Raw genomic sequence first — 26,817 nt, forward strand, 5'->3', positions numbered from 1 at the left:
TGGTCAAGGGATAGTGTGAAGGGGTTATTCAAGTAATAGGGAGTACTTAACTAGCAATGGACTTTGGGAGACACCAATCCACATCTGAGCTTCCCTGGGAATGTTCAAACTAACATGTAAACAATGGCATCGGCCTGCAAAAAGCTGAATCATTCATAGACATGTGACTTTCCCAGGTGGCTACAGACTCCACCTTGTTGCTGTGATTTTGTACAGGAGAACAAAGGGGTTTCTGCCCACAAGAGAGAGAATATAAAAGGTCCTGGAAACCCCTCCATTTTGTCTTCAGCTGGCTCAAAAGATAGCTTCTGCACCCCAAAGAGATGCCTGAAACAAACCGGAACAAAGAACAGTAACTACGGGGGTGTGAGTGATTGCTGGACCCAGACTAGGAAGGAGTCTGGTCTGTGAAAGAAGCTTACTGGCACATCTCTGAGGGTGAGAGTTACCTGCATTTAGTTTCCTACTGTATTAGGCTTAGACTTGTGTGTTTTTGTTTTATTTTGCTTGGTAATTTACTTTGTTCGGTCTGTTATTACTTGGAACCACTTAAATCCTACTTTTTATACTTAATAAAATCCCTTTTTGCTTATTAATTAATCCAGAGCAAGTAATTAATACCTGGGGGAGCAAACAGCTATGCATATCTCTCTATCACTGTTATAGGGGGTGAACAATTTATGAGTTTACCCTGTATAAGCTTTATACAGAGTAAAACGGATTTATTTGGGGTTTAGATCCCACTGGGAACAGGGTGTCTGGGTTCTAGAGACAGGAGCACTTCTTAAGCTGTTTTCAGTTAAGTCTGCAGCTTGTAGGGGACATGGTTCAGACCTGGGTCTGTGTTTGCAGCAGGCTAGCGTGTCTGGCTCAACAAGAGAGGGTACTGAAGTCCCAAGCTGCCAGGGAAAACGGGCTCAGAGGTAGTCTCAGCACATCAGGTGGCAGTCCCAAGGGGGTCTCTGTGACCCAACCAGTCACATCTGCCTTAACCTTACAAAAATTAAATGAAATCTTCCAGTGTTTTAAATTTTCATTAAAAATGAATACAAACAGAAAAGCGTAGACAAGTTTGTTACAATTTGAAAGCACACGTGTAAGTTTTGCAATTGGGCAACCAATGAAATCAGTCATGAAACACATTTCAGAATTCTTCTAATAGTCCTTCAGTCTATAATACAGGGAGGCACGGGACGGGGTGAAATTTCTCAATTTATTCTTACCATTGGGAATCTTCTGTCTTAACCTGCTCATTATTCAGAGATAATTTGCATAATGCCTTCTGTTTCTGCAAACATTCTTGCCAGCAAACATCACTAGAATGTATATGAAGAGCAAATACAAAATGGGGCATGAACACAGTTGAAGTTAACTCACAAAGTTTGAACAAAAATCAGTTGCATTTTTGTTGCAGTATTTGCTCACCTGTATTCAGGCCTGATCCCAAGTGCATTGGAGTCAATGGAAACACTCCGAGTAGTCATCTTAAACTGACTTTTGCAAACAAGGTTAAAAGTCCAGATTTATGCCTAGTAATAACAGTCATCATGAGGAAGATTCCTTTATGGTTCTGATTCATGCTACATGTCTGAAGCTTACAAAATATTAAGATCATTGTTTTTCTTCTGAATCTTCCTCCTGGAAAAAGAAACTCTCCTCAAATCACTATCTGCCACCCCTGTCCCTGAACACTGCTTAATCTCTGAGCTGTTCAGCAGCTACACATGTACTGGCTTGTTGCCAGTTTATCTGCACGCCAGCCAGCCATAGCCTACAGTGACAAAAGAGAGTGGAAAGAAAGACAAGGAAAGAAAGGAATAGAGTGGGAAAGTGATAAATATGGAAGAGAAGGGAGAAAGGGTTTCTAATCATTTTCCCTTTGTTCCTCTAATCCCTTCTCTGATAGTCTCTTCATTCCATTTTTCCATTTCACTTATTTCATGTTCTCTTCTCCCTCCTCGCCTCTCCTCCACTAAGATGTTTAACTTATTTTGAAGTCACCCACTCTGCCCTCATTTTTCCTTTGAGCCTGAACGAAGATGACTGAGCAGTCCTGGATGCAATGCTGCTTCTTCGTAGCAGACAGTCAGAAGCTTGCAGTATGAGATGCGGATTCAGCACATTTGAAGACCTAGGCACTTAGTAGCATGGCATGACTTTATCAACGAGCATGCTAAAGAACTGTCAGTGTGCGCCATTAGGGTTGAGCAGGAGGGACATTTCTCATTAGTCCTCCTCCCACCTGAATCCAATCCTAAAACAACCCTTTTCAATTTCCAGCATACAATTTTTTTTTAATTTAAGATGTACATTATAATTTCCTATGAATCAGATCTGGTTAACTAAAAACCAGGCTGTGGATTATCTGTGTCTGTACTAAAGGATTCTGTGGCAAGATACAATCCTTATTTAATTGCCTCTCTCAATATATAGGTAAGGACATGGGTCATTTTTATTTTATTTATGGATTTATTAGCTTTTGGATGCACAGCAGAGAGGACGTTGGGGAAGGCAATATCCAGGCTGTAATGAGGCATCGATCCCTCTGTATTTTGCAGTTCAAACTTTGCACTTTACACATGCCTTTTCCTTGTTGTTATATAATGTGAGATTACGTAATGGAGAACTGTAATTTACATAATCATTAACCATGTTATACTGTAGCTACAATTGGTGAATCATTATCAAATGCCTGGGGTTAGAAGGGGGGCATGTACATGCTGGAAACTGATCATGTTTGCTCATGATTCATGAGTAACATTGAGGAGAAATGGTAGATTTTTGTCAAATGTCTTCATACATCTCTGAAAATAGAATCAAATGAGACAGGCAATTCCTTAAATAGTCAGTATATTACATCTAAACTGCATAACCCCTTGCAGTCTATTTTTTGTTATTGCCTCATTTGGGGCCTGTTTCTGCACTCTTATGGTAAGAAACGATCACTTGCATGAGTGCTGCATTGAAATCAGTGGATGTATGTGCTGCTCATTGAGTGAGGATTGTAGGGTTTGGCCATTGTGACATTAACACTTCTGTGTTTCATTGTAACCTACATTGTGACTTGCCTCTGTGAGAGGCATTACAGTCCGTGTACAACTGGGGAACTAAGTTCTTTGACTAGTGCAGCATTTTCCCTGAAAGTGGAAACAGTTGCACTTGCTCCCTGATGTTCCTCCCTGTTTCCCCAGATGAAGCAACGGTGAGTGAGAGAGAACAAAGAAACCCAAGGGAAGAGCAAAGTCCTTTTTTTTTTTTTTTTTTTTTTTTGGGAAGGTACCAAGAGAGGCAGAGCTCACAGGGAGCTCTCTGCAGCCTCCCTCTTTCAGCTGTTGTTCTCTGCTGTGGGAGGGGTGAAAAGAGGCAGCACAGCCTCTGAAAGGTTGCACAGTACAAAGTGTCTTCTGCGTCTTGAACCTGATCCCCAGTTCTTGCTAGCCTACTGGAAAAGAAGAGCTCACTGCTCTGACTGTGAACACTCTCTTAACTGCTGTGTCTAGTAGAAGACAACTACCTGCTGCGGTTCAAGGGTCAAGCGTTGACTGAAATGTGGCTCTTCCAGCATGTGCACAGGAAAGGGGGACAGGCAAGAGACCCTCTGAATTTGTACAGGACTCGGACAGAGTGTTAGCGCTCCTTGTGTATAAGGAGCAGCTGGCTAGCACCGCTTGTAACACACTAAGCCTCAAACAGTGTCCACCTGACTTAGAATCATAGCCTGTGCCTTGAATCCACATTGCTAGTCACCTGCTGGCATCTGACGCCAGCCAGCAGGTGTAGAGAAAGGAGACGGCTGGTTATACCACTTAAAAAAAAAAATTAGTAAGCACTGTGAGATCACACTTGCCCCAGCTTCCATGCACCCCTAAAGCATTTTGTCTGTATCTCCACTTAATAAGCAAAAAGCTACAAGTGGCTTCTACTTAGCCATCTGACCTAGGCAGGCCCCTCCCCCCATAGTGCAGCTGCTCTGCTTACAGCTGTGATTCGTGCACGGTTCCCCCTGCCTACCCCAAATGTATTTCTCGGGCCTCCTGGAGGTGCAGTGTTTAGCGAAGTTGTGGTGTTACTGAAATACAAGACTATACCGCAAAGGTCACCGTAGTTGTTGATGGGATCTATCTTATTTTGTTAAAGAGATTTCTCTTTGAGAATTGTATTATATTCATAAAAAATATGCATTAGTAAATGTCATAGCTCCCAGTCCTGGAGTGGCAGAAGAGGGTCTGCATAACCTCCCTCTACCCCATCTCCCACTCTGATTCTGTGAAAAAGACTTCTCTGAGACAGATGGCTGTGGTCATCTAACGGTACATTCTCTGCATGTACCCTCTCCCCTCAACCACTACACAAATAGGGATTATGCTACAGAAATTATTTCTATGCCATAATCATCTTTTGAAAATAGGAATGATGGGCTGCATTGGTTATTACCTGAGCTCATAAAATATGTTTTATCTATCTAGAAGTAATCTTTTCACTTAGGGGAAATGGTGCAATGGAAAGTTTTGTGACATGAGGTTTTTGTTTGTTTTTTTAATTTTTCTAGCTCTTGCTCATTCTCCTTGAGAAGCTCGGGTATGAGATCGGGTATAAATTTGAAAGAGCTAAATGACTTCATAGTGTATTACCATTTCAGGATGAATAAGCATTCAGGAAGACAGCCTGAGGCAAGGGGGAATTGATGTGATATTTGAAAAGCATGGCTTTATAGTTGATAGGAAAATCTCTCTGTGGGAGCATGCCCAGTGCTGACAGTTTTGCCATAGGGTTCCGATAGATCATATGGTAGGAGAACTCTGCAGCTGGTAAAAGTGGGGAAAAATACAAAACCACAATTTTATAATGACTGAACGTTCATATGTGGATTTTTCATTGTAGCAAGACTTCCAGGGTCTGTGGAGTTAGGACATAGTACAAAGGCTTAAGGAGAAGGCTGCTCTGCTCAGAAAGCCTGACTGTTTCAATGACCAGTGCTGACGTAGCCAATCCTACAAATCCGGGGGGGGGGAATCACTATATGAAACTTCATGGGAATAGGCCTAATAAGGCACCCTTTCCTGAGGCAAATCACCTGCTGGAGTCACAAAGAGTTTTTTGTGTGACTAGGGAGCACGGAGTTGGACCTAAAGAGTAAGGGAGAAGTCCAAATATTGTCTGAAATGGTGGCCTCCGATTTAATCACAATCACAACCACAATACAGTTATCCATAATTTGTTTTCAGTGGGGTTTTCCACTGAGTTGCATTCACAGCTCTGTGGAAAACTTGCATAATGCTTCCTTCTAGATGTACTATGTTCCTAATTTTAAGGAGCACTGAGAACCTCGAGCCCTATTGTAACAACCTCACCACCAGCTCTCATCTTTTCCTTGGTCCTGTTAGCATCTCCCTAGGTGTTTGCCTGCTGCCTTTGCCCATAGCTTGTTTATAGAGATGAAAATTGAGGAGTAGAAGATTAGGCTCCAGAATGTCTCTAGCCTCCTGTACCCGTCTTACTTGAGGATGCAGGGTGCCTTTTTTGTCTTGAGGATGCACTGAGAAAAACTTCTCCCCCACAACTGCAGATTTCTTAATAACAAGGTTTACTGAAAACAGAAAATGGAGTAAAAACAAAGAAATAGTTGGTGTAACATACCTAGATTTACACTTCACTTAAACTAAGCAAGGCAGTTTTAATTGACAGAAAAGAAATGCAAATGCTTGCACATTCCAAAAATCAGTCTGTGACTCTGGCCTCAGTGTTGGACTTCTAGCAGTCCCTAAAGAGAGGTCCTCCTCTGTCACAAAGCTCAGAGCTCTCTCTTTTTCTCCTGTCCTTCCCTTACTCTGCGTCTCTTTCCTTTCCAGACAGCAGTCGCCCATCATCTAGGGCAGCCATGCCCATTCTCCAAACATATTTTTCCCCTATGACCTACTGTACCATCAATGTTTTTCATTTTCTTCTTTGTCTAGTCAATACCTAAAAGATGATCCCTTGAGTATACAGTGGCTTTTAATACCTGCCTTTCAAATGTGTATTGTCCCCCTTCAGCAACTGCATTTCAGAGACTTGGCCATCAAATAAAATAGTTTCTGATGGGCCATACATTGTGTTCATTTGAGGAAGGTAGTTTCATCTGTCTGGGTGGAGCTTTTCTGAAGATGAAACTATTCTCTGGGCATGTCTACACTACAAACTTTTGCTAACGCAGTTAGTACATCACTTGTGCATATGCATACTTGGCTCCTTGTATCAGCGCTGCGTGTATCACCAGGTGTTTTTGTTGCACAGTGTGTGCACCATGGGTAGGTATCCCAGTGTGCAATTCATTACCATCCAGCACACTGTCTTTTGGGAAGTTTTAGCAATGCGTGGTGGGGAAGAATTGAATCATGCAGGGGTGACTGGGATTCTGGGGTCAAGTTCCCATCATGCAACATATTCACCCCATAATGCTATCTCTATCCCAAAAAATTTTTCACCTATTTTGAAAATCCTAAAAACCCATGTGTGATTTGTTGCTGTCTGCCACCTCTGACAGAAACATGGAAGTTGCACAGCTCTACACTATTGTCAGAAACATTGTGGGCAAGAATGCCATGATCCTCCGGTATCTGTAGCGTCATAAGAAGAGCCACAGGAAACGTGACAGTTTCCTGGAGTCTGATTGCTGGGGACATAATTCAAGATTGTTGAATTGAAGATTAATTCAAGATTCTCTGAGCAGCTGCAAATGGTGGAGTGCTATTTGTGGGACTGAAAAATGAACACTGACTCGTGAGATTGCATTGTAATGCTGGCTTTGAATGACGAGCAGTGGCTGCAAAACTGTCATATGCACTAGGCCACATTCATGGATGTGTGTGCAGAGCTTGCCCCAGCCTTCCAGTACAGACACACCAGAATAAGAGTTGCACTGACCATGGAGAAGCAAGCGGTGATCGCGCTGTGGACTTGCAGTGCCAGATTGCTACTGGTCAGCGGGAAATAATTTTGGAGTTGGAAAATCCAACTGTGGGGTCCATTGTCATGCTAGCATGCAGGACTATTAATCATCTCCTGCTATGCAGGACTGTGAGTCTTGGCAATGTGCAGGACATGATGGATTTGCCACAATGGGGCTCCCAAACTGCAGTGGAGTGATAGATGGCACGCATGTCCCTATTTTGGCACCAGACTGCCTTACCACAGAGTATATCAACAGAAAAGGCTATTTTTTATGGTTCGGCAAGTGCTGGTGGATCTCTGGGGACATTTCTCCAACATCAGTATTGTCTGGTCAGGGAAGGTGCATGACACTGGCATCTTTAAGAGCACAGGACTGTTCAGAAACCTACAAGCAGGGATTTTCTTTCCCAACAGGCAGATTACCAGTGTGCCAATAGTGATCCTGAGGGACCCAGCCTAACCTGTGCTCCCCTGGCTCATGAAGCCGTATACCAGCCTATTGCAACAGCACCAAGGAAAGATTCAATTACTGGCTCAGCAGATGCAGGATGACAGTTGAATGTGCTTTTGGTAGGCTGAAGGGATGCTGGCATGTTTACTCACAAGCTTGGATCCCAGTAAGAAAAATATCCAAATAGTTATAGTTGCCTGCTGTGTACTGCATAACATCTGTGAAGCAAAGGGGGAAAAGTTGCCACCAGGGTGGAGGTGGAGCAGCTGTCTGTTGAGTTTGAACAGCCAGATACAAGGGCTATCAGAAGAGCTTAAAGTGGAGCTGTGCAGCTCAAAGAGGCTTTGAAAGAGGACACTAACAACGAGCCCCAGCAATGCATTGTGGTGTACTATGCTTTATTGAGCTCTGAAGTTCGAGGGCCTGTTAGTGATGCTTGGCAAACCGAGTGATGCTTGGCAAACATCTAAGAATGTAACTGTGCCAGTGCACCTATTAATATTGTGGTGTTTGCTGTACATTTATGATTATTACATTCTGTTGGTCACTGATCCTATGAGTTGTGTCGAAGTATACAATCACATGTTAAGTGGGTGCTTTCAATACTGCCAGCCATTCTGCAGGATATGTTGGGAACTAATAAAGATAATTCATCTTCCAAACAGTAGAGCTTTTTTGAGTAACAAACACTTTAACAACATTTTGTGCAAGTTAAAAGCAAGTACATTAAAACCTTACTCAATTTATGGAACTGGACTTAAAGAAGGAGAAGGAACATTCTTTTCCATTTTAGCTACACATACACTGACCTGAGAGACCCAAGGCTAATGTATGTGAAGCTGTGGTTGTCCTTAACGTACCCCAGTATGGAGTTGTAAGGGTAGGGGTGTGGCTCCTGCTGCCATGTGGAATGTTGGTGAGTGGGGAATGTAGAGAGATGCTGAAATTGAGTTCTCCATGAATTTCAAAGGGAGACAAGTCCAGGATTGTTGAACCTGTACGTCCACAAAAACAGCTATTGAGTATACGGTGATGGCCTTGGCATCATTTTTCACAGGGTGAGGGTGATTTTAGCTGGTATCTCACTCCTGAGGGTAACAAAGACACAGAGAGCACAGCTGTTGCTGGCATCCCAAAGCCGCCCTGGCCCATATACTGCGCCATATACTGGTGCCTGCTGAAGTTATCATCAACTGGTGTGGGAAAGTGTCTTACCACAGAGGAAGAAATAAGGCTGCCATCCCCAGGAGCCTTCAGGAGAAGATTACAGAGTGCCTCCATGGAAGTTCCATCGAGATCTCACTTTGTTCATAAACAAACTGCTCTTCCCATCTCCCCCCTCACTCACCCTCCGCCCAACTCTGTAGGAGAATGAAAAGCTGATAACTCTACCTCTCTTTACTCATACTAGAAGAGGTAGTGGTACAACAAATTCATGAAACGTCTATAGCGGTGTCCTGCTAAGTTGGGGGTGTTATCATTGTAATGGAAAATATATTTATACACTTACCTGAGGCTCCTTCCCCTGCATCGGGCTCATCTGTGCTCAGCTGCCAGGATTGACTAGACTGTGGAGTCTCAAATGGATCCTGACTTGTGGCATAGCTGGACCCCTCAGTCACATGTTCCCCCATCCTCCTCCTCTTCCTCACTGTTCATGGCAGGGATCTGTGACTCAGGGTCCAAAAAGGTAGCCACAGTGGTCTTGCAGGATGGTGGAGTCTCCATCAAATATGGCGAGCAGCTCATTGTAAAAGTGGCAGGTCTGCGGCTCAGCATCGGATCGACTGTTGGCCTCCCTGGCCTTCTGGTATGCCTGCCTCAGTTTCTTCTCTTTCATGGAGCACTGCTGCTGATCCCTGTCATACCCCTTTTCCTGCATTCTACATACAATTTGCTCATCAATGCCCACATTTCTGTGGCTGGTCCATAGCTGTGCACACACAGCCTTTTCTCCCCACATGCCCAGGAGCTACAATATCTCCTGTCTACTTCAGAGCGTGTGGGTATCTGGTGTGGTCAGCTGTGATGAGTTTACATTGGTGGGAGACAAATTTAAGTGTAAACACACGCACAACTAAGTTGATGCAAGGTGGCTTACACTGACCTAACTCTGTAGTGTAGATCAGGCCACCCTGATGCCCCTTGGTTCTCAGATATTTTTATTGGCTGATATTCAATCTATCATACTCAAATTCTTTCAAAGGAAAAATAAATGCATGCAATATGTTCTGTAGTACTGTCTATGAACAAAACTCTAGCAACGTGTCGTCATTCTCAGGAGATAGCTTGTTAGTTAAACATAAACAGCCTGCTCATCCTCCTCTGTTTTTATTCCCAGCATCTACTATAAATGCCATATAAATTGCATCTTTTACATTATTTATTACATTGACATCTTCATCTGTGTAAGTTTTCATAACTGATTTAATTTGACTGAATTGGTCTGTATCTGTTTATTTCTTTCTGATTTTATATAGTTGCCAATTTTTAGCTTAGTCATGATCTTACCAGTTCCCTGTGGGTCAATTGTTCTGCTCATAAATAAATAACTCCTGCACTGGTTCTTCTTTCAGTGCTTGCTCATGTCGATTCCATTCTAGGTGTGCATCCGCCCACGAGTGCGGTCGTTGGAGATTTTTGCCTTAGCGGTATCCGTAGGGCCGGATGTGGCGCCCTCTTGAGTACTGCACTCATGTGCTGGTATATCAGGTGCTGCCAGCCCTACGCCCTCTCAGTTCTTTCTTACCGCCCATGGTGGTTAGTCGGAGCACTTTTCCTTGCTTAGCAAGGGCTAGTGGTTTTCGTCTTTAGGCTTTGTATATAGTTAATTCTTTAGTAGTTAGTATTACGTAGGTCCATGGTCAGGAGCCTTCCTGCCAGTGCTGTTGATTCACAGGGTCCTTGTAAAAGTCAAGCAAGACAGAGCAAATATTATCCCGGTAGCCCCCGCATGGCCTTGCCAGCACTGGTTTGGCATGTTGCTGAGCCTTTCGGCAGCCGCCCCACTACACCTGCCTCTGCTGTCCCAGAACCACGGCAGTCTGTTGCACCTGAACCTGGTGGTACTGCACTTGATGGTTGGCTATTGCATGGCTAAGCACGGATGAACGGGCATGCTCGACCCCATGTTCAGCAGGTCCTTCTGGGCAGCAGGAAACCCTATACCAGGGTGACCTATCTGGCAAAGTGAGAAAGGTTCATGTGTTGGGCCTTGGAGCGGCATATTCAGGCCTCAGAGGCCTAGCTGCAGGACATCCTGGATTATCTGCTGCACCTCAAGCTCCAAGACTTGTCCCTCTCTTTGACCAAGGTCCACCTGGCCACCATTTCAGTGTTCCATCTGCCGTACCAGGGCAGGTCTATCTTCACCCACCATATGATGGCACAGTTTTTGAAGGTCTGGAGCTCCTCTATCTGCACGTCCGGGACCTAGTTCCCCCCTGGGACCTGAATCTTGTGCTGTCAAGGCTCATGGTATCTCCCTTTGAGCCTTTGGCTTCCTGCTCTCTCCTGCTTCTCTCCTGAAAGGTTTCGTTCCTGGTCGCAATAACATCGGTCTGCAGGATGTCCGAGATCAGGGCGCTCACCTCGGAGCTGCCCTATACGGTCTTCTACAAGGACAAGGTCCAGCTGCGCCCACACCTGACGTTTCTGCCTAAGGTCATTTCCCAGTTTCATACTGGCCCCGACATATACTTACCAGTCTTCTTTCCAAAGCCTCATGCATCAGATGAGGAATGCGGGCTACACACCCTGGACATCCGGAGGGCACTGTCCTTCTACACAGATAGAATGAAGCCGTTTCGTAAGTCAACACAGTTGTTCGTTGTGGTGGCAGACAGGATGAAAGGTTGCCCAGTGTCTGCTCACAGGATCTCATTCTGGATCACGGCCTGTATCTGGTACTGCTATGAGCTGGTGAAGGCAGCTATTGTGATAGTACGCTCGACAAGGGTACAGACATTCGGCAGCCTTCCTGGCACAGGTACCGATCCAAGAGCTCTGTCGGGCCACTACCTCGTCATCCATCCACATGTTCGCTTCTCATTATGCACTGACCCAGCAAGTTTGAGACAACGCTGGCTTTGGCAGAGCAGTGCTGAAAGCTGCAAGACTGTGAACTATGAGCCCAGCTCCGTTGATACTACTTGTGAGTCACCTAGGCTGGAATCGACATAAGGAAGCACCTGAAGGAGCAAAAACGGTTATCAACCTTTTCATACCTGTTGTTCTTTGAGATGTGTTGCTCATGTCCATTCCATTACCTGCCTTCCTGCCCCTCTGTCGGAGTTGTCGGCAAGAAGGAATCGAGAGGGCGTAGGGCCGGCGGTGCCTGATATAACAACACCTGAGCATGGCATTCAAGTGGGCACCACAGCCGGTCCTACGGATACCACTAAGGCAAAAATCTCTGATGACTTTACACGTAGACGCACGTACACCTAGAACGGAATGGACATGAGCAACACATCTTGAAGAACAACAGTACGAAAAGGTGGGTAACCGTTTTTTATGGAAATCTAGTCTCATCATATTTAGGGTTTTATCATTTACCTCTTTAGCATAATGTATAGCAAATTGAGGAATATACCATTGCATTTCTGAATTTTGACCAAATTATTACATTTCATGACTATCTAGTTAATGTATTTGTTCCTTAGATGATTATATGTACTTCCTTCCTTCCTATAAAAAGAATATCATCCCAATGAGCAGCAAAACGCTGAATGTTGCAAAACCATGTTTTAGTGTATAGAGAGCCCCCACTTATCAAGAGTGAAGTTTGTGTTCTGGTGATGCTACAAGGTAGAGAATGGCAAAAACTGAGTCTAGTTGCTGTCTTTAAATCAGAGGAAAATACAAAATGTAAATTGATGCATGTTACAATAGAAAGAAAAAGCACAAATATTAGCAAAGCAATACTCTGAGAATGAAATGATGGTTTAATACACTGACGGGTTCTTTAACCATATGTAGGAAACTTGAAATTTCCTTTCTGGCACTTAACTCAAACTTTAGATGCCTCTTTGCTGCACAGGGAATCCAAATCATGATAAACACGGGGTATGACTCTGCCTAAGGCAACCAAAAGGTAAGGGTGATTTCCCAGTCTTTAAAGGAGCACCCCCTTTTCTGGATACTACTGGATCACCCCTGCCAGAGATGAGTTATTTCCAGTACTGGGTTATTACCAAGTTAGGGGGTGGTTTTGTCACATGGGCCAGATGTCCACTACATAGTATCCTGTTCTTTACTATAATTTCAACCAATTTGCCTGGTACGGAAATTAGGTTTTCCGGCTTGTAATTGCCTGGATCACCTCTTGAGCCTTTTAAAAAAATTGGTGTCATGTTAGCTATCCTCCAGTCATCTTGTACAGTAGCCGATTTAAATGATCGGTTACATATCAGAGTTAGTAGTTCGGCAATTTCATATTTGAGTTCCTTCAGAATTCTTGGGTGAATACCATCTTGTTCTGTTTTATCAATTTGTTCCAAAACCTCCTCTAATGACAACTCAATCTTTGAGTACATGATTGTGCGTTAGCTGAATTCAACTGATTAAGACCTAGTTAGGAACAAATAGTTGCACAGTATGTCTAATGGTTAGAGCAGAAGAGTCGGAGTCAGGAGGTCTGGGTTCAATCCCTTGCTCTGGAGGATGTGTTGACATTGAGCTTCCTCTTACCATTTCACTACTACCTGGTCAGCTACGCTCACAGTAGATTGGTGGTAGTTTTAGTATGGACAAGGTACCACTATTTTTACCACTGTTTCATCTAACCCTGCTCAGTGGAAATCTAGATGGCATGATGGTAACAACGCTGGCAGCCAACAGCACTTTGTCTACACTGGAGCACCCACTTGTTGCCATCATTGGAGCTGCACTAGTGTTAATGCAATGGTGGAAGAGAGTAAGAAAAAGTAGAATGTAGGCAAGGCCACAGAGTGATCTCAGGTAAAGCACTTAACCTCTTAAAATTGTGTGCTTCAATTTGCCCATCATTAAAATGGGGATAACAATTCCTACCTCCCTTTCAGCTGTCTTGTAAAGTGCTTTGGAATCTTCAAATGATAGAATCGTAGGACTGGAAGGGACCTCGAGAGGTCATCTAGTCCAGTCCCCTGCACTCATGACAGGGCTAAGTATTATCTAGACCAAAGAAAGGGATGACATAGCTACAGTATTATAAAATAAACTTGGTGCACAGAATTATTAGTGGCAGACTACAACTTTTAAAAATATCTTTGTGGAAGGAGGAAAAGAGGGAAAGGAAAGGTTCTAAAAGGTACTACAAGGGAAACTCAGCAGGAATTTACTATGCTTCAGTGAAAATGAGGAAAATTGAAGACAATTGACCACAGTGTGCTTACAAAAGTAACCATAAAAATTAATTGCAATAGAAAAGAAAAACTGAAGAAAGCAAAACAGGCTTTTATATGGCAGGAGTTGCGTCCTGAAGGAAAAAAACAAGGGTAGCAAGATGATGGTATTTGCTATGTGGGGGTTAAGGTGATACATATTAAGTCTCCTTGTAACTCCTAAGGGGACAATGCAACAAAATGTTTAACCAAAAAAAAACTTTACTTGAAAACTTGGTAATAAGTAGATAAAATTTGGAACCAGGTTGTATTCGTACTACAATGAATGGGGCTTTTGCCATTCACTTTAATGAGAGCAGGATTAGACCCTTGAATAATGACTTGTTAAGAAATACACAATGTAATTGTGAATTTCTGGAAAATAGGAACTCAGAATTACTTAATTAAAAATAAGCACTTGAACAGGCCCTTGTGAAGTGCACCCTAGGGTATCTATAGAATTTTCTAAACAGCTAGTAATTATTTTTTAAAAATCAGAGAATTGGAGAGGCATCAGGGGACTGGTAGAGTGTGAGCATATCACAGGTCTTTAAAAATGGAATAAAGAGTAACTCTGGAAACCACTGTCCTATGAGCATAACTTTCAGGCTCAAAGAAATGGAGTAACTATTCAAAGAAAAAAAAAGTACTTGCATAGAGGCGAATAGCATCATGGGATCAGATATAACAGAATAAATCAAGTTAGACAAACTAGATAGCCTTTTTGGTAGTTTTTTTCGTAGACAAAGCTAGAAGATATACAGAATATAGAGTTACATTTGGACTTCAGTAAGGCATTTGATACAGTGCTGCATCATAGCCGAAGGGAAATAATGAATCCAGTTGGCCTGAGCAGAAATACGATTCAATGGATCAAAAACTCATCACTGAACGACAGCAAGTAATTATAAATAAGGCTGCGTTTATGTCACGGAGGTCATGGAAGTCATGGAATCCATGACTTCCAGAGACCTCCGTGCAGAGCCGTCCCTAGGGCGGTGCGGGGCCCAGAACATAAGCGCTGAGTTTCTAATCCGTGGGGGGGTGCTCCCCTCCCCGGCTCTGCCTCGGCCCCGTCCCGCCTCTTCCCTGCCCAGTCCACCCCCTCTCCCGAGCACACCGCGCCCTCGCTCCTCTCCCTTCACCCCCAGCGCCTCCTGATGCCACGAAACATCTGATCTATGGTAGATGCTGAGAGGGAGGAGGAGGCGCTGATCAGTGGGGCCTTCCAGCAAGCAGGAGGTGCTGTGGGGAGGGGGTGGTTCTGGTAAGGGGGCTCCTTGCCTCGCCTCGCCTTGCCTCACCTCCCCACCCGTCTCCTGCAGGGCCCCCCAAAGCATGGGGCCCAGAGCAGTCTTCCCGTTTCGCCATACCCAAGGGAGGGCTCTGCCTCCCTGACATTCTCTGCTTCAGCCCAGGGCTGCAGCACTCTGGCGCTAACAGCCAGTGGGGCCCTGGCAGGGTTCCAGTGACAGCAGTGGCAGGGGGCTCCCTGCAAAGTTCCAGGGACAGGTGACAGACTCTTGAGGGGGCCCTCCTGAGGGTTCCAGCGACAGGTGACAACCTCACACAGGGAAAGGGGGATGCCTCAGGCAAACACCTGGGGTGTCCCGTTTTCTCTTTGGGAAATATGATTTCCCTGCAGCTCCCAGCTGCCGTGGGCGGATGGGGAACCCCACAGCTCCCAGACACCGCGGTGGTGGGGAAAACCATGGAGCTGCAGCAGCAAAAGTCAGACAGGTCACAGCTTCCGTGAATTTTTGTTTATTGCCTGTGACCTATCCATGATTTTTACTAAGAATAACCATGACAAAATCTTAGCCTTAATTATAAATGATAGTCCACATAGCCGAGGATAAGCTTTCCGTGGGGTCCTACAAAGATCGATGGATGGTCCTATTTTGTTCAATATCTTCATAAACTATCTGTAGGATAATGAACTAATTAAATTTGCAAATGATACTAGGAAGAGTGATAAACAATACAGGGGATATAGAAAAATTATAAAAGGATCTAGAGGTTCTCTAAAGATCTAGGATTAATAAAATGAGGTTTAACTTGTGTAAAAGCAAAATAATAAATTTGAGGAATGAGATTTCTAAACAGAAACACAATCTCTTGAGGACTGTGTGTTCATAAGCCAATAAATAGATTACATGTAAATACAAGTATAGGATTTTTGTTTGACTGACCTCCTCTTCTTCCAAAGTTTGTTCATGTTTTATAAAGGAAAACTGACCTTCACATCAGAAAATTGAAATTTCAAAAGAAAAGAAGCATCTTTAAGTGGCATGAATAAACTGGTAATTAATTTGGCATCTTCCTGTATGTCTGAGGTGAGCAGAATGGGTACAGTTTTCTTTTAATTGCTTACAGTGCTCACACTGGGATGGAAATTGGATATCCAGATTACAGAATAGGGGTTCAGTATTTTGGGTCAGGTGTCATGTATGTCATTTGAATAGGAGGGCCAGATTAAGTCATACATACTATATAGGTTTGTGACTAGACCCTCTCCCCCAGCCTGAAACAACACTTCAAGATGTGTGCATCTCAATGGAGAGTTAACTACACCTAGGAGTTGTGAACCCTGCAAACAACCACTTCAGCAGAGGACTCTCTATGTGGCCAGCCCACCTACCCAAGTAGGTACACCCTGGCTGCCAAGCTAAGTACTGGGGGGAGGGACAGGGGCTGCTGCCACCTCTGAGGGAGGGAGATGGGACTCTTGGTGCTGCACCTCAGGGGAAAGGGTCCTCTGTTGCCATTCCTGGAGGAAGAAAGGGGACCCATGCCACTGCCCCTGTCTCTTTGAGTGGAAATAGGGGCTTCTTCCCATTCCAAGCAAGAGAGTAAAAAAACACAGGAGCCTCATGTCATGGCATGTCTAGGGCCTTGTGTTCATGCTATTTTGACTGTGATGTGAAAACTAGGCTTTCTTATGCCATAAATTAATTGTACCCAGGCACACCTTATATTAAGAGGTCTCAAATTTTCTTCTTGTGATGCTATCAGCTGTCAAAGTATCTGGCTTTTACCCTAATCTCAGAGTATTTTGTGATTACATCCCCCACAATCCTTTGGAATGATATCCCATAAACCATATTGTTACAATGTAACTGCTGCTAAAGATGAAGAATGACTGTAAGATAGCAAATATTTATTCCCAGGTAAATAAAATATAACATTTGATTAATAGCTGTTAGGGTCCGTCCTAAATGCAGGACCCTACCTTTGATGCTTTCCACATTTCTGTACTTAATTTTTTTATATTGGTATTTCCGTTTCATCAGGATAAACAGAAAACGAATATAAAATCCCTTTCTTCCACTCCCCTGCAAGCCATCTACGTAGCTTCTGTGCACTCTCTGCTTCCACAGCCCACTGCATAATAAATAGATGCCTCTCTTACCTGGGGGCAGGGAAGACCTGGGAATTTGGGGTCATGCCATTGCCTGGAAAAGATTTTTTTTTTTTCCAACTGTAAATGAAACCTGAAAATATGGAAAGGAATTGTTTTCTAAATTACAAAAATTCAGTTGCCCCACGGAGCCCCCTGCCCCACTCAGCCTCTGAGCCCACTGAACTCACAGTGGTGCCAACTGTCATGATTTGTCCTGGGTCTCTTGATAATTATTGTTTTCCTTAAAGCCGCAGCTCCTGGAGTCAAGTGGGCGGGGGGGGGTGATTATTTCAGCCTTCATTTTTAAAGGAAAAAGTACGTTTCTAGCCCAGATGACTGTGGAGAAATCTTCAAAATGTGACCCCAGTGCATCCTAAAGGCTCAAAGAGCAGAAGGTAAATAAAAAGACCAAATCTGTTGTTTTTATATAATGTCATGATTTTAAAGCCAATCTCATGGTTTTTGGTGAGTCTGACTCATGATGTTTGAACATTTGGGGTTGGCAGTACTGGTAGTGGTAACCTAGCATACGAAAAGCAGAGCACTGTAATGAGAAGGAAAGGGTACACAATCTCATTTCCCCCCATGCTTCCTAATCCTTGGATGAGACTGGCTTTTCTGCTAGGAAGCATGTGTGTAGAGGGTATGTGCCCAGATCACAGGAGGGCAGTGTGAATTTTTCTTTTAACTGGAAACCCTACACCAACAGCATTGTGACCCACCTTGAAAGTCATGGCCCCCAGGCTAAGAAACAGCAGCGGAGATGATTTACCATAGCCAGAAAAAGTGTGTGACATGTCTCACGTTTCCCTGATACACGTGACACGTGCTACCAAATGCTGCCTCCGCTACTGCATAAAGTTGCAGTGCATAACAGGCGCGCTCCCTCGTTCAGCTGTATAAATCACTGTCTGGAAATATCCTGTTACTCTGTTGGTGAAAATGCTAAAAGCTAGCTAGATTGATGTTGTGGCAAAATCTCTGCAAGCTCTTGCAGTCCTAGGTACAAGCACTGTACTGTCTCTAATATTGTACTACCACTGTCAGCCCTTCCCTTACGTAATGTTGACCCATATTTGTGGTATGTGACATTTTTGCTAAACACTGTCTGGGATAATCTGTCATAGAACAAACTTTCTGCTTATATGCTGAGACTTTGTCTTCTTTGACAAACATAAATGGGCTTGAGTGTTACTCCTTATTAGGAGGACAACCACAGCACCGTACTTTCTCAGGTAAGAGAAATATTAAGGAAAGTGCTGTGTGCTTTGAGACACTTTGGGACAAATTATTCCCTGATATGATTCCATTAAAGTCAGTGGAGTGGCCCTAGGGATGAATTTGTCCCCTGGATTTTAAAAAATGCTTTGACGCCTGTCCTTTTATGGGGCTGGCTATTGGCTGTACACTGGCAAGTATTTTTGAAGTGCCCTCAAAATGCTGCCACAGCCAGATCCAGAGAGTGTGTGCTCCATGCTTCTGAAAAGAAGAGCTGTGGTAGGTTTGGCTGCCCTAATAATGCACTGAGGTCCACCAGTATTTGTGGCTTAACCATTCTTTTCTTCAAAAAGGCATACTAGTTTTGGTATAAAAATGGATATAGATAAACTGGAGGCTGTTTGCTAAAAGGCAGCTGAGAGGCTAATGGCCTTGGGGGAATTGGAACACACCCAAGGCTGGCTGTTCTCAGAGCTCAGTACAAAATCCATCTTTGCTCAAAAGTTTTCCGTAGGTAACAGAAAAGGGGGATGGGGGGGAAGAGAAGGAAGTAAAGACCTGTGTGGGAGGGGTAATGAGGCGAGGGGAAATAGGAATTCTCCAGGTATTCAAGAACAGGAACAACTTCAAATTAACTGTAAATTGTAATACTGTGTTTGAGAACTAGGTAATATGATTGTGGGGGCTGTATAAATGTCTTTCATCGCTGTAGAAATGAATTAATAGAGGAGGAGAGATTGAGAGACTAAAGAGCATCAACTTCAAGGATTGAAAGAAGTTCTTCAGGGTGGTGCAGGAAGGAAATATCTGGAGCAATTACGTGAAACTGAAGTAAGTAAAACTCAGCCTTGAAATCAGGAGAGTTTTGTGCAGTATGAACAGTTACAATAGCATGGAGCAGGGGTGGCCAACCTCTGGCTCATCACGAGTATTTGCATAAATGCAGAGTGAAGTGCAACATGGGTAGTTGTCCTACTGTGCAACTAACCACCATCCAGCATGGGGTGTATTTACAAGATTTTGCAATGCCTCTTGGGGCCGAAACAAATTGTGCAGGGATGACTGATACCATGGGTTACACTTCCCATAATGCAGTGTTTTTCCTTCCCATAATTTCAACTGCAATCCATAATATTTGATGCCTCTTTTCAAAATGCCTGAAAACCCACGCATACCTCCTCACTGTCTGCCATCTCTGACAGAAGCATGAAGCCTGCACAGCTCTGCACTATTGTCATGAGTAAGACTACGTTTTAGTCACGGGTATTTTTAGTAAAAGTCATGGACAGGTCACGGGCAATAAACAAAGAGTCACAGCCCCATGACCTGTCCATGACTTTTACTAAAAATACCTGTGACTAAATCTTACCTGCTGGGAGGGGGATGCTACTGAAGACTGCTGCTGTGGGGGTGGCGGTGGCAGCCTGGGATCCTGCCGCTGCTGGGTGGGGGAGGTGCGGGGCAGCCAGGGACCCACCCTGCCACCGCTGCTGGTCCGGGTGGGAGACGGGCCTCTCTCCTATCCCCCAGCAGCACTCTTCAGGAGCTCAGGCCACTTCCCCACCGCCACCACCAGTCTGGGTGGGGGACGGGCCCGGGCCTTCCCCCCCATTGCTGCTGCTGGTTGGGGGATGGCCTGGGGCTCCACCATCACTGGGGCCCGGGGCCGCACCGCAGCCGGTCTGGGTGGGTGGGGCGTGGGGCCACGCGGTTGCCGCTGCTGGTCGGGGGGGGGGGGAGGTGGCCCAGGGCCCCTCCGCCACTGCTGCTGGTCCCAGACCACTGCTTAAGGGCAGCGAATGGGACCGGCTGCCAGAGCAGAGACCAGTGCGGCTGGTCCCCAGGCTGCTAGGGTGGTCGTGGGGTCAGTCACACCTGCGATGCAAAATTCATGGGGGTCACAGAAAGTCACAGAAACCGTGACTTCCATGACCTCTGTGACTGATTCACAGCCTTAGTCATGAGCATTGCAATACAAGGTGACTGATCCTGCAGTATTTGTGGAGCTGCAGGGAACATGATTCCTTAAAGGCTAGATTTCTGTGGGACATGGAAAAAAACAATTCAAAGTTGTTGGTGGCATTCATGGAGTAGTTGCAGATGGTGGAATGATGGTTCTGGGCCTGAGAAACAAGCTCTTACTGGTGGGTTGCATTGTCATGCAGGTTTGGGATGATTAAGTAGTGGCTGCAGAACTTTTGGATACACAAGGCAACATTCCTGGATCTGTGTGCCGAACTTGCCCCAGCTCTCCAGTGCAGTGACACCAAAATGAGAGCCATGCTGACAGTTGAGAAGTGAGTGGCGATTGCACTGTAGAAACTTGCTACACCTGTTTTGTGAATGGTCAGTCAGGAATCAATTTGGAGTCAGGAACTTCACCATGAGGCAGTTGTCATGCAAGTGTGCAGGGCCATTAATCACCTCATGCTACTCAGAACTGTGACTCTGGGCAATGTGCAGGCCATAGTGGATGGTTTTGCAGCAACGAGGTTCCCATTTGGGGTTCCCAAATGGCAGTAGGGTGATAGCACCCAGATCCCTATTTTAGCACCAGAGCACCTTGCCACAGAGTACATTAACAGAAAGGGCTACTTTTCTATGGTAATGCAAGCGCTGGTGGATCACTGTGGATGCTTTACTGACATTGGTGTGGGCTGGTCAGGGAAGGTGGATGACATGCACATATGACAATACACAGGACTTTTCAGAAAGCTGCAAGCAGGGATTTCCTTTCCCAATCAACGGATTACCATTGGGAATGTTGAAATGCCAATGGTGATTTTGGGAGACCGAGCAAACCCCTTGCTTCTGTGACTCATGAAGCAATACACCAGCCACCTTGACAGCACCAAGAAGCACTTCAACTACAGGCTCGGTAGGTGCAGAAAGACAGTTGAATGTGCCTTTGATCATCTGAAGGGTTGCTGGCATTGTCCATTTACGAAACTGCACCTCAGTGAGGAAAAAAATCCCAATGGTTATTGCTGCTTGCTGTGTCCTGCATAATATCTGTGAAGCAAAAGGGGGAACGTTTCTGCTGAAGTGGAAGGTGGCAGTGGAGTGGCTGTCTGCTGAATTTGAATGGCCAGATATAAGGGCTATAAAAAGACTTCAACAAGGAGCTGTATGGCTCAGGAACATTTTAATAGTGAGCCAGAGTAGTATGTGTTGCTGTAGTGTGCTCTACCTGGCCTTGTTCTTTTGGAGCCCAGTATGAATCTTGCAGTGAGTGCTGTGTGCATAAGAATATAATACTGCCAATGCACCTATTAATATTGTTTGAGAACGATGTCATGGGTTCCATGTCAAAATGAAGTAACAGGAGATTTGGGGGTGTCAGATCTGCTCTGCACCAGCCAGTGTATGTTGTGACCTAATAAAGATGAATTATGTTCCAAAAAATAGAATTTAATTCTGTAACATGAACCAGGTAACTAAAACACATTTAGAACTTTATAAAACTTAAATTGAGTTGCCTTAATTTATTATGAAGGGGTAAGAACAGTCATTTCCATTTTTAGGTACACCTACACCAACCATGTCCTTTTCACAAGTCAGTATATGTGGAGCTTTGATTGTCTTTAATGTCCCCTGAGGTGGAGTGGTAGTGGTAATGCAGTGATTCCTGATGTCACGTGGAATGTTGAGGAGGGAGGTGTAGAGACATCCTGACATTGAGTTGTCTATGGGCTGCAGAGCGGTGAGCATGGGATTCTTGGACCTGCAGGTCTACAACAGCATCTTTGTTTGCTGCCTGAGAGGTCCCATTATGTTCTGGGGACTCTCCCTCTCCTTTCCTTGCTTGGATTCCCAGGCTTTTTTCCTCTCCACTCTTTCCATCTCCATGCTGTCTTCAAGGTCAACCTCCATGCCCTGGTCTCATTCTCTGATGCAGCACAGGCCTGCAGCATCTCCTGGAACGTGTCAACCTGAGTTCTCTTCTTTCTTCTCTTTATCTGGCTCATGCCTTCTGTGGGTGTGGAGGGGGAAACCCTCAAGGCTACAGTAGCATCAGCTGCAGATACAACCCAACCCGCAGAGCTACCATTGTTAGTGTATACACGACAGAAATCAAAACTTAGGATACTGAACTCACCCCCTTCATCCCCAAAAGTTGTAAGCACTACATTCTCACTTCTCCTTGGGACTGATACAGCACGGTGCCAGTCAGAGCACCAGCCTAGTGAGTATGGCTCTGGGGAGAGGAGTGTGGGGTTAGCTCACAGGCATGAGTATATGTTTATAGGACAATGGGGCTCAATACAGGCACAGTTTTCCACAGGTAGTGGTGATTTCAGCTGATATCTCACTCCTGAGGGTAACAGAGGCCAAGAAAGCACAGCTGCTGCTGATGTCCTGATGCTGCCTGGGCCTGTATGCTGCTAGCCTGTGTACTGTAATGATGCTTGCTGAAATAATCACTGAATGACAGGAAAATATCCTACCACAGCGGAAGAAATAAGCAGCCCTCCCCAGCAACCTTTGGCAGAGGATTACAGAGTACCTCCATGAAAGTTTAATTGAGATTTCTACGGAGGATTCACGGGACATGCCAATGCACATAAACAAACTGCTCTGCGTGGTTCCCTCTGCTTAACTCTAGAGGGAAAGAAAAGCAGATAGTAACTCTATCTCTCTCAAAAAGAAAAGGAGTACTTGTGGCACCTTAGCTGTAGCTCACAAAAGCTTATGCTCAAATAAATTTTAGTCTCTAAGGTGCCACAAGTGCTCCTTTTCTTTTTGCGAATACAGACTAACACGGCTGCTACTCTGAAATCTATCTCTCTTGGTTGTTTCACTACCCCTTCTAGCAGAAGTTAAAAAAAAAAAAAAAAAAAAAAGGTAAATCAACAGATGTGTCCTGCTACTTTGGGGGTTCCATCCCTGTAATTTCAAAACAACCTGCATACTTACCCAGAGGTTCCTTCCCCTGCATCAGACTTGTCCGTGCTCAAGTGTCAGGACTGGCTGGACTGCGCTGGAGTCAAAATCATATCCTGGCTCACTGCGTGGCTGTATCCCCCCTCACTTGTCCCCCATACTCCTCTTATTGCTTGTCCACTCTTCCTCCTCGCTGTTCATGGCGGAGGCTGTGATTCAGGCTCCTCCGAAGCATCCACAGGGCTCTTGCGGATAGTGGTGGGGTCTCTGCTGAGGATGGCACACAGCTCTTTGTAAAAGCAGCAGGTCTGCAGCTGAGCACCAGATAGATTGTTGGCCTCTCTCGCCTTCTGGTACACCTGCCACAAATCCTTAGCTTTCACATGGCACTGCTGCTGGTCCCTCTTGGAGCCCTTCTTCTGCATACCCCGAGGAATCTGCTCAGAGAGATCGATGTTTCCAGGGCTGGATCAGAGCTGTGCCTGCACAGTCTCTTCTCCCCACAGACTCAGAAGATCCAACATCTCCTGTGTACTCCAGACAGGAGTGTGTTTGCAGTGTGTAGCTGCCATGGTCAGCTGAGCAGTTGCACACAACAGTGGGGAGCTGCTAGCTAGGCAATCAGGACAAGGAATTTAAAATATTTATGGGACTTTAAAGAAGAGGGGTGGCCACCTGGCCCCTGGGCAGCAGAGTTCACAGCAGTGACCAGAACGGCCACTGTTGGGCATTGTGGAACAGCTCTTGGCGGCTAATAACAGTCAATGTAAGTAATGCAGTGTCTACACTGCTATTGCATCTACCTAACTACATTGCCCTTGACGCTACAGTACTTGGAGAGGTGGTGTTATTAAGTCAGTGTAGCAGGGGAGTTATGAAATTTAAGTGTAGCTGCATCCACAGCTAGGTTGAGGTAAGCTGCCTTGTGTAGACCAGGCCTGAATGTGTATAGTGCAGTGGTGGGCAACTGACAGGCTGCTAGTGGCCTATCAGGGTAAGCCGCTGGCGGGATGCCAGACCATTTGTTTACATTTGCATGGCTGCCTACAGCTCCCAGTGGCCCACCACTGGTATAGTACTTCTGCAGTTCACTGTAATTTTGGGGTGGTGTTAGTAAAATATTTATTCAGAAATGGAAAATCAATACAAATACATGTGTGAGAGTAACCCTGAAATAAGAAACCACACTGTGTGGAAGAGGGCCAAAAAATACAAACCAAAACCAGAATGAAGTTTCCTATGTCCATGTAGGGCTACCTAAACTTTGTCTAGTGAGGCTAGTGGCTACATGGACTGCACTTAACTAACCTAAAATGGAGGAAATTGCACCCACCCTCACCTTTGAGTTGGAGATACAGCTTGTGGAGACACCATACCCTAACACAGCAACTGTCCTTTTAATCCCCAGTACTTTCTGCAGCATCACATGAAAGGGACCTGAGGTCTCTCTCTATTGTACACATGGGCTGCAGTTTTAAGACTGGAGATAAAAAAACTGGAGATAAAAGTGAATCCAAGTGCTGCAAGGGTATTTAACCCCTACCCCAACCATGATTATCATGGGGATTGTTCATAGCATTTTTGGGGGTTATTTTGTTCCTGCCCCTCCCTTGTACTCCTAGAAGGCTGTGAGGCGCCAGACCTCCCTCCCTCAGCACACAGAGCCCTGTGCAAGACGCAGAGCCCAGAGCAGGAGCAAAAGGCCTGAAGATTGCAAGGGCAAGGGCGTAGCAGGAATCCTGGGAGCACAGGCTGCTGGGGTGAGCTGTACCAGGAGCAGGTCAAGCCCCTGGCTGGGCTAGCTCAGGCTGGGTGGCACTTCAATGTCCCAGGGAGGCTGTTTTGCTGTCTGGCCTGGCCCTTCCTAGGATTTCTGCCTTGCTTCCCCCTCCGGCTGGGACATTACACCCACGTGTGGCAGGGGCCTGGCCACGTGAGGGAGGGGCGCTCACATGGTGTGTAGTGGGGAATGCTTGGGGCTGGCCGTGCGCGCTTGAAGGCGAGGCGGGGGCCTGTCGGTGTGAGGAGGGAAGGAGTGAGGGGCTGGGGTGAGTGGAGAGGAAGGAGGGGGTGCGCTGGGGAGGGCCGAGCGGTGCAGAGGGGACCGGAGGAGATGGGGTGAGTTGGGGAGCGGTGCAGAGGGGAAGGGAGGAGATGGGGTGAGTTGGGGAGCGGTGCAGAGGGGAAGGGAGGGATGAGGATGGGGGAGTGGATTTCCTCGCCTGGGAGCCAGGTCCTGGCAGGCGGGGAGCTGTGCACTGCCAGGGCCGGTCTGTGAGCTCCGGAGGAGATGGCGCCCGGAGTGGCAGCCGCGGGGACCAGGGCTGCAGCCTCCCCGCCCAGCGCTCCGGGGTGAGCCCGGCCTGAAGCCGCTGCTCGCTGCCCTGGGCCTGGCGGGACAGGCTGCAGGACCCCTCCCCTCGCGGGGCGGTGGCGCCCAGGGAATGGGGCGGGGGGCTCGGTGCTGGCGCAGCTGGGACTGCCGCGTCGCCAGAGCCGTCGCATAGGCAGCGCGCGGGAGAGGGAGGCCTTCGGCCGCTGCACAGCGAGGTGTTTGTCCCGCTGTGGCTTTGACTCAGCAGCCCCGGGCGGCGGCCCCTTTAAATGCAGAGCCTGGGGTGTGATGAGTGCGCGTCTCTCTGCTGCCCCCTCCCCGCTCCGCTGCAGTGACAAATCCGCTCGCTCCTGCTCTGCCTCCACCCCCTACAGCGCGCAGCTCTGCACCCACCGCGCCAGCTCGTCCGCCCCTCTCCGCCGGGAGCCAGAGCCGCTGCCCACCGTGCGGCCGCCCGCAGAAGCCAAGGGAGGAGAAGGAGAAGGGGACAATGGAGGTTCCGCGCCTGGATGGCAGCAGCATGAGCAGCCCCACCAGCCCCTGCGAGGATGTGATCAAGAATCTCAGCCTGGAGGCGATTCAGCTCTGCGATAGGGACGGTAAGTCCGGGCTCCATGAGGCTAATCCTCGCAGACGCAAAATGCTGCTGCCCGCTGGAGGCTAATACAAATTAATCCCCGTGGCGTATGGTCCTTTGTTACCCCCCACCCATGTATTTGTAGGTGTAAGGACCCCCCTCCCCCCACACACACACGTCCTCCTGCCGTTGGAGAACAAAAGAAAAGGAGAAGGTTGCACCTTACTGGGGGAAACCCATCCCTCTTTGAAATCTTCCCTTACGATGCGGTGCATTTACCTGTGGGGCTGTCGGCTCGCCTGCTTCCCAGTCTTGCCCCTTAACATGAATGTACGTTGTGGGTTTTATTCCAAGAGAGACATTAAAGAGCTAGGGGTAGATTTGCAGCGAGAGTCGGAGTCTAGATACTGGATATTGATTGTAATGATTTTCGTTAGCCATGATCGAGGCTGAGGCTCAAACTCCTTTGTATCGTTTTGTATCATTAGGTAGTTCTTGTACTGAACATAGGCATGGGCGTCTGCTAGATCTCGTTGCCTAATGCAGAAACTTGTTGCCAATTCCTTTTTTTGTTTCTTTGTTTTTGAAGAATAACCCAGAGAATGAACTAACGATCTGTTTCTCAAAATGGGGTTTGGAGTGGTAACGCGAAAT

General features: G+C 46.1%; 1 protein-coding gene across 6 annotated transcripts in view; it reads left to right on the forward strand.

The window, feature by feature from the left end:
* The window catches only part of PHYHIPL (phytanoyl-CoA 2-hydroxylase interacting protein like), a 194,387-nt gene that overhangs the window by 111,079 nt on the left and 56,491 nt on the right, over nt 1-26,817 (forward strand). Inside the window, exons 1-2 of one of the 6 annotated variants that reach the window (XM_043550269.1) lie at nt 25,126-25,250; nt 25,919-26,185. The exons of 1 other annotated variant lie outside the window; for it this stretch is intronic. In XM_043550269.1, the coding sequence (XP_043406204.1) occupies nt 26,077-26,185 (109 nt within the window). In that variant the 5' untranslated portion in view covers nt 25,126-25,250; nt 25,919-26,076. Of the gene's footprint in view, nt 1-25,125; nt 25,300-25,431; nt 26,186-26,817 lie in introns of those variants that run through there. 4 more of the 6 variants (XM_037904810.2, XM_007054829.4, XM_043550267.1 and 1 more) reach the window with 4 other exon arrangements.

This window comes from Chelonia mydas, chromosome 7 (assembly GCF_015237465.2).
Source record: "Chelonia mydas isolate rCheMyd1 chromosome 7, rCheMyd1.pri.v2, whole genome shotgun sequence".
NCBI lineage: Eukaryota > Metazoa > Chordata > Testudines > Cheloniidae > Chelonia > Chelonia mydas.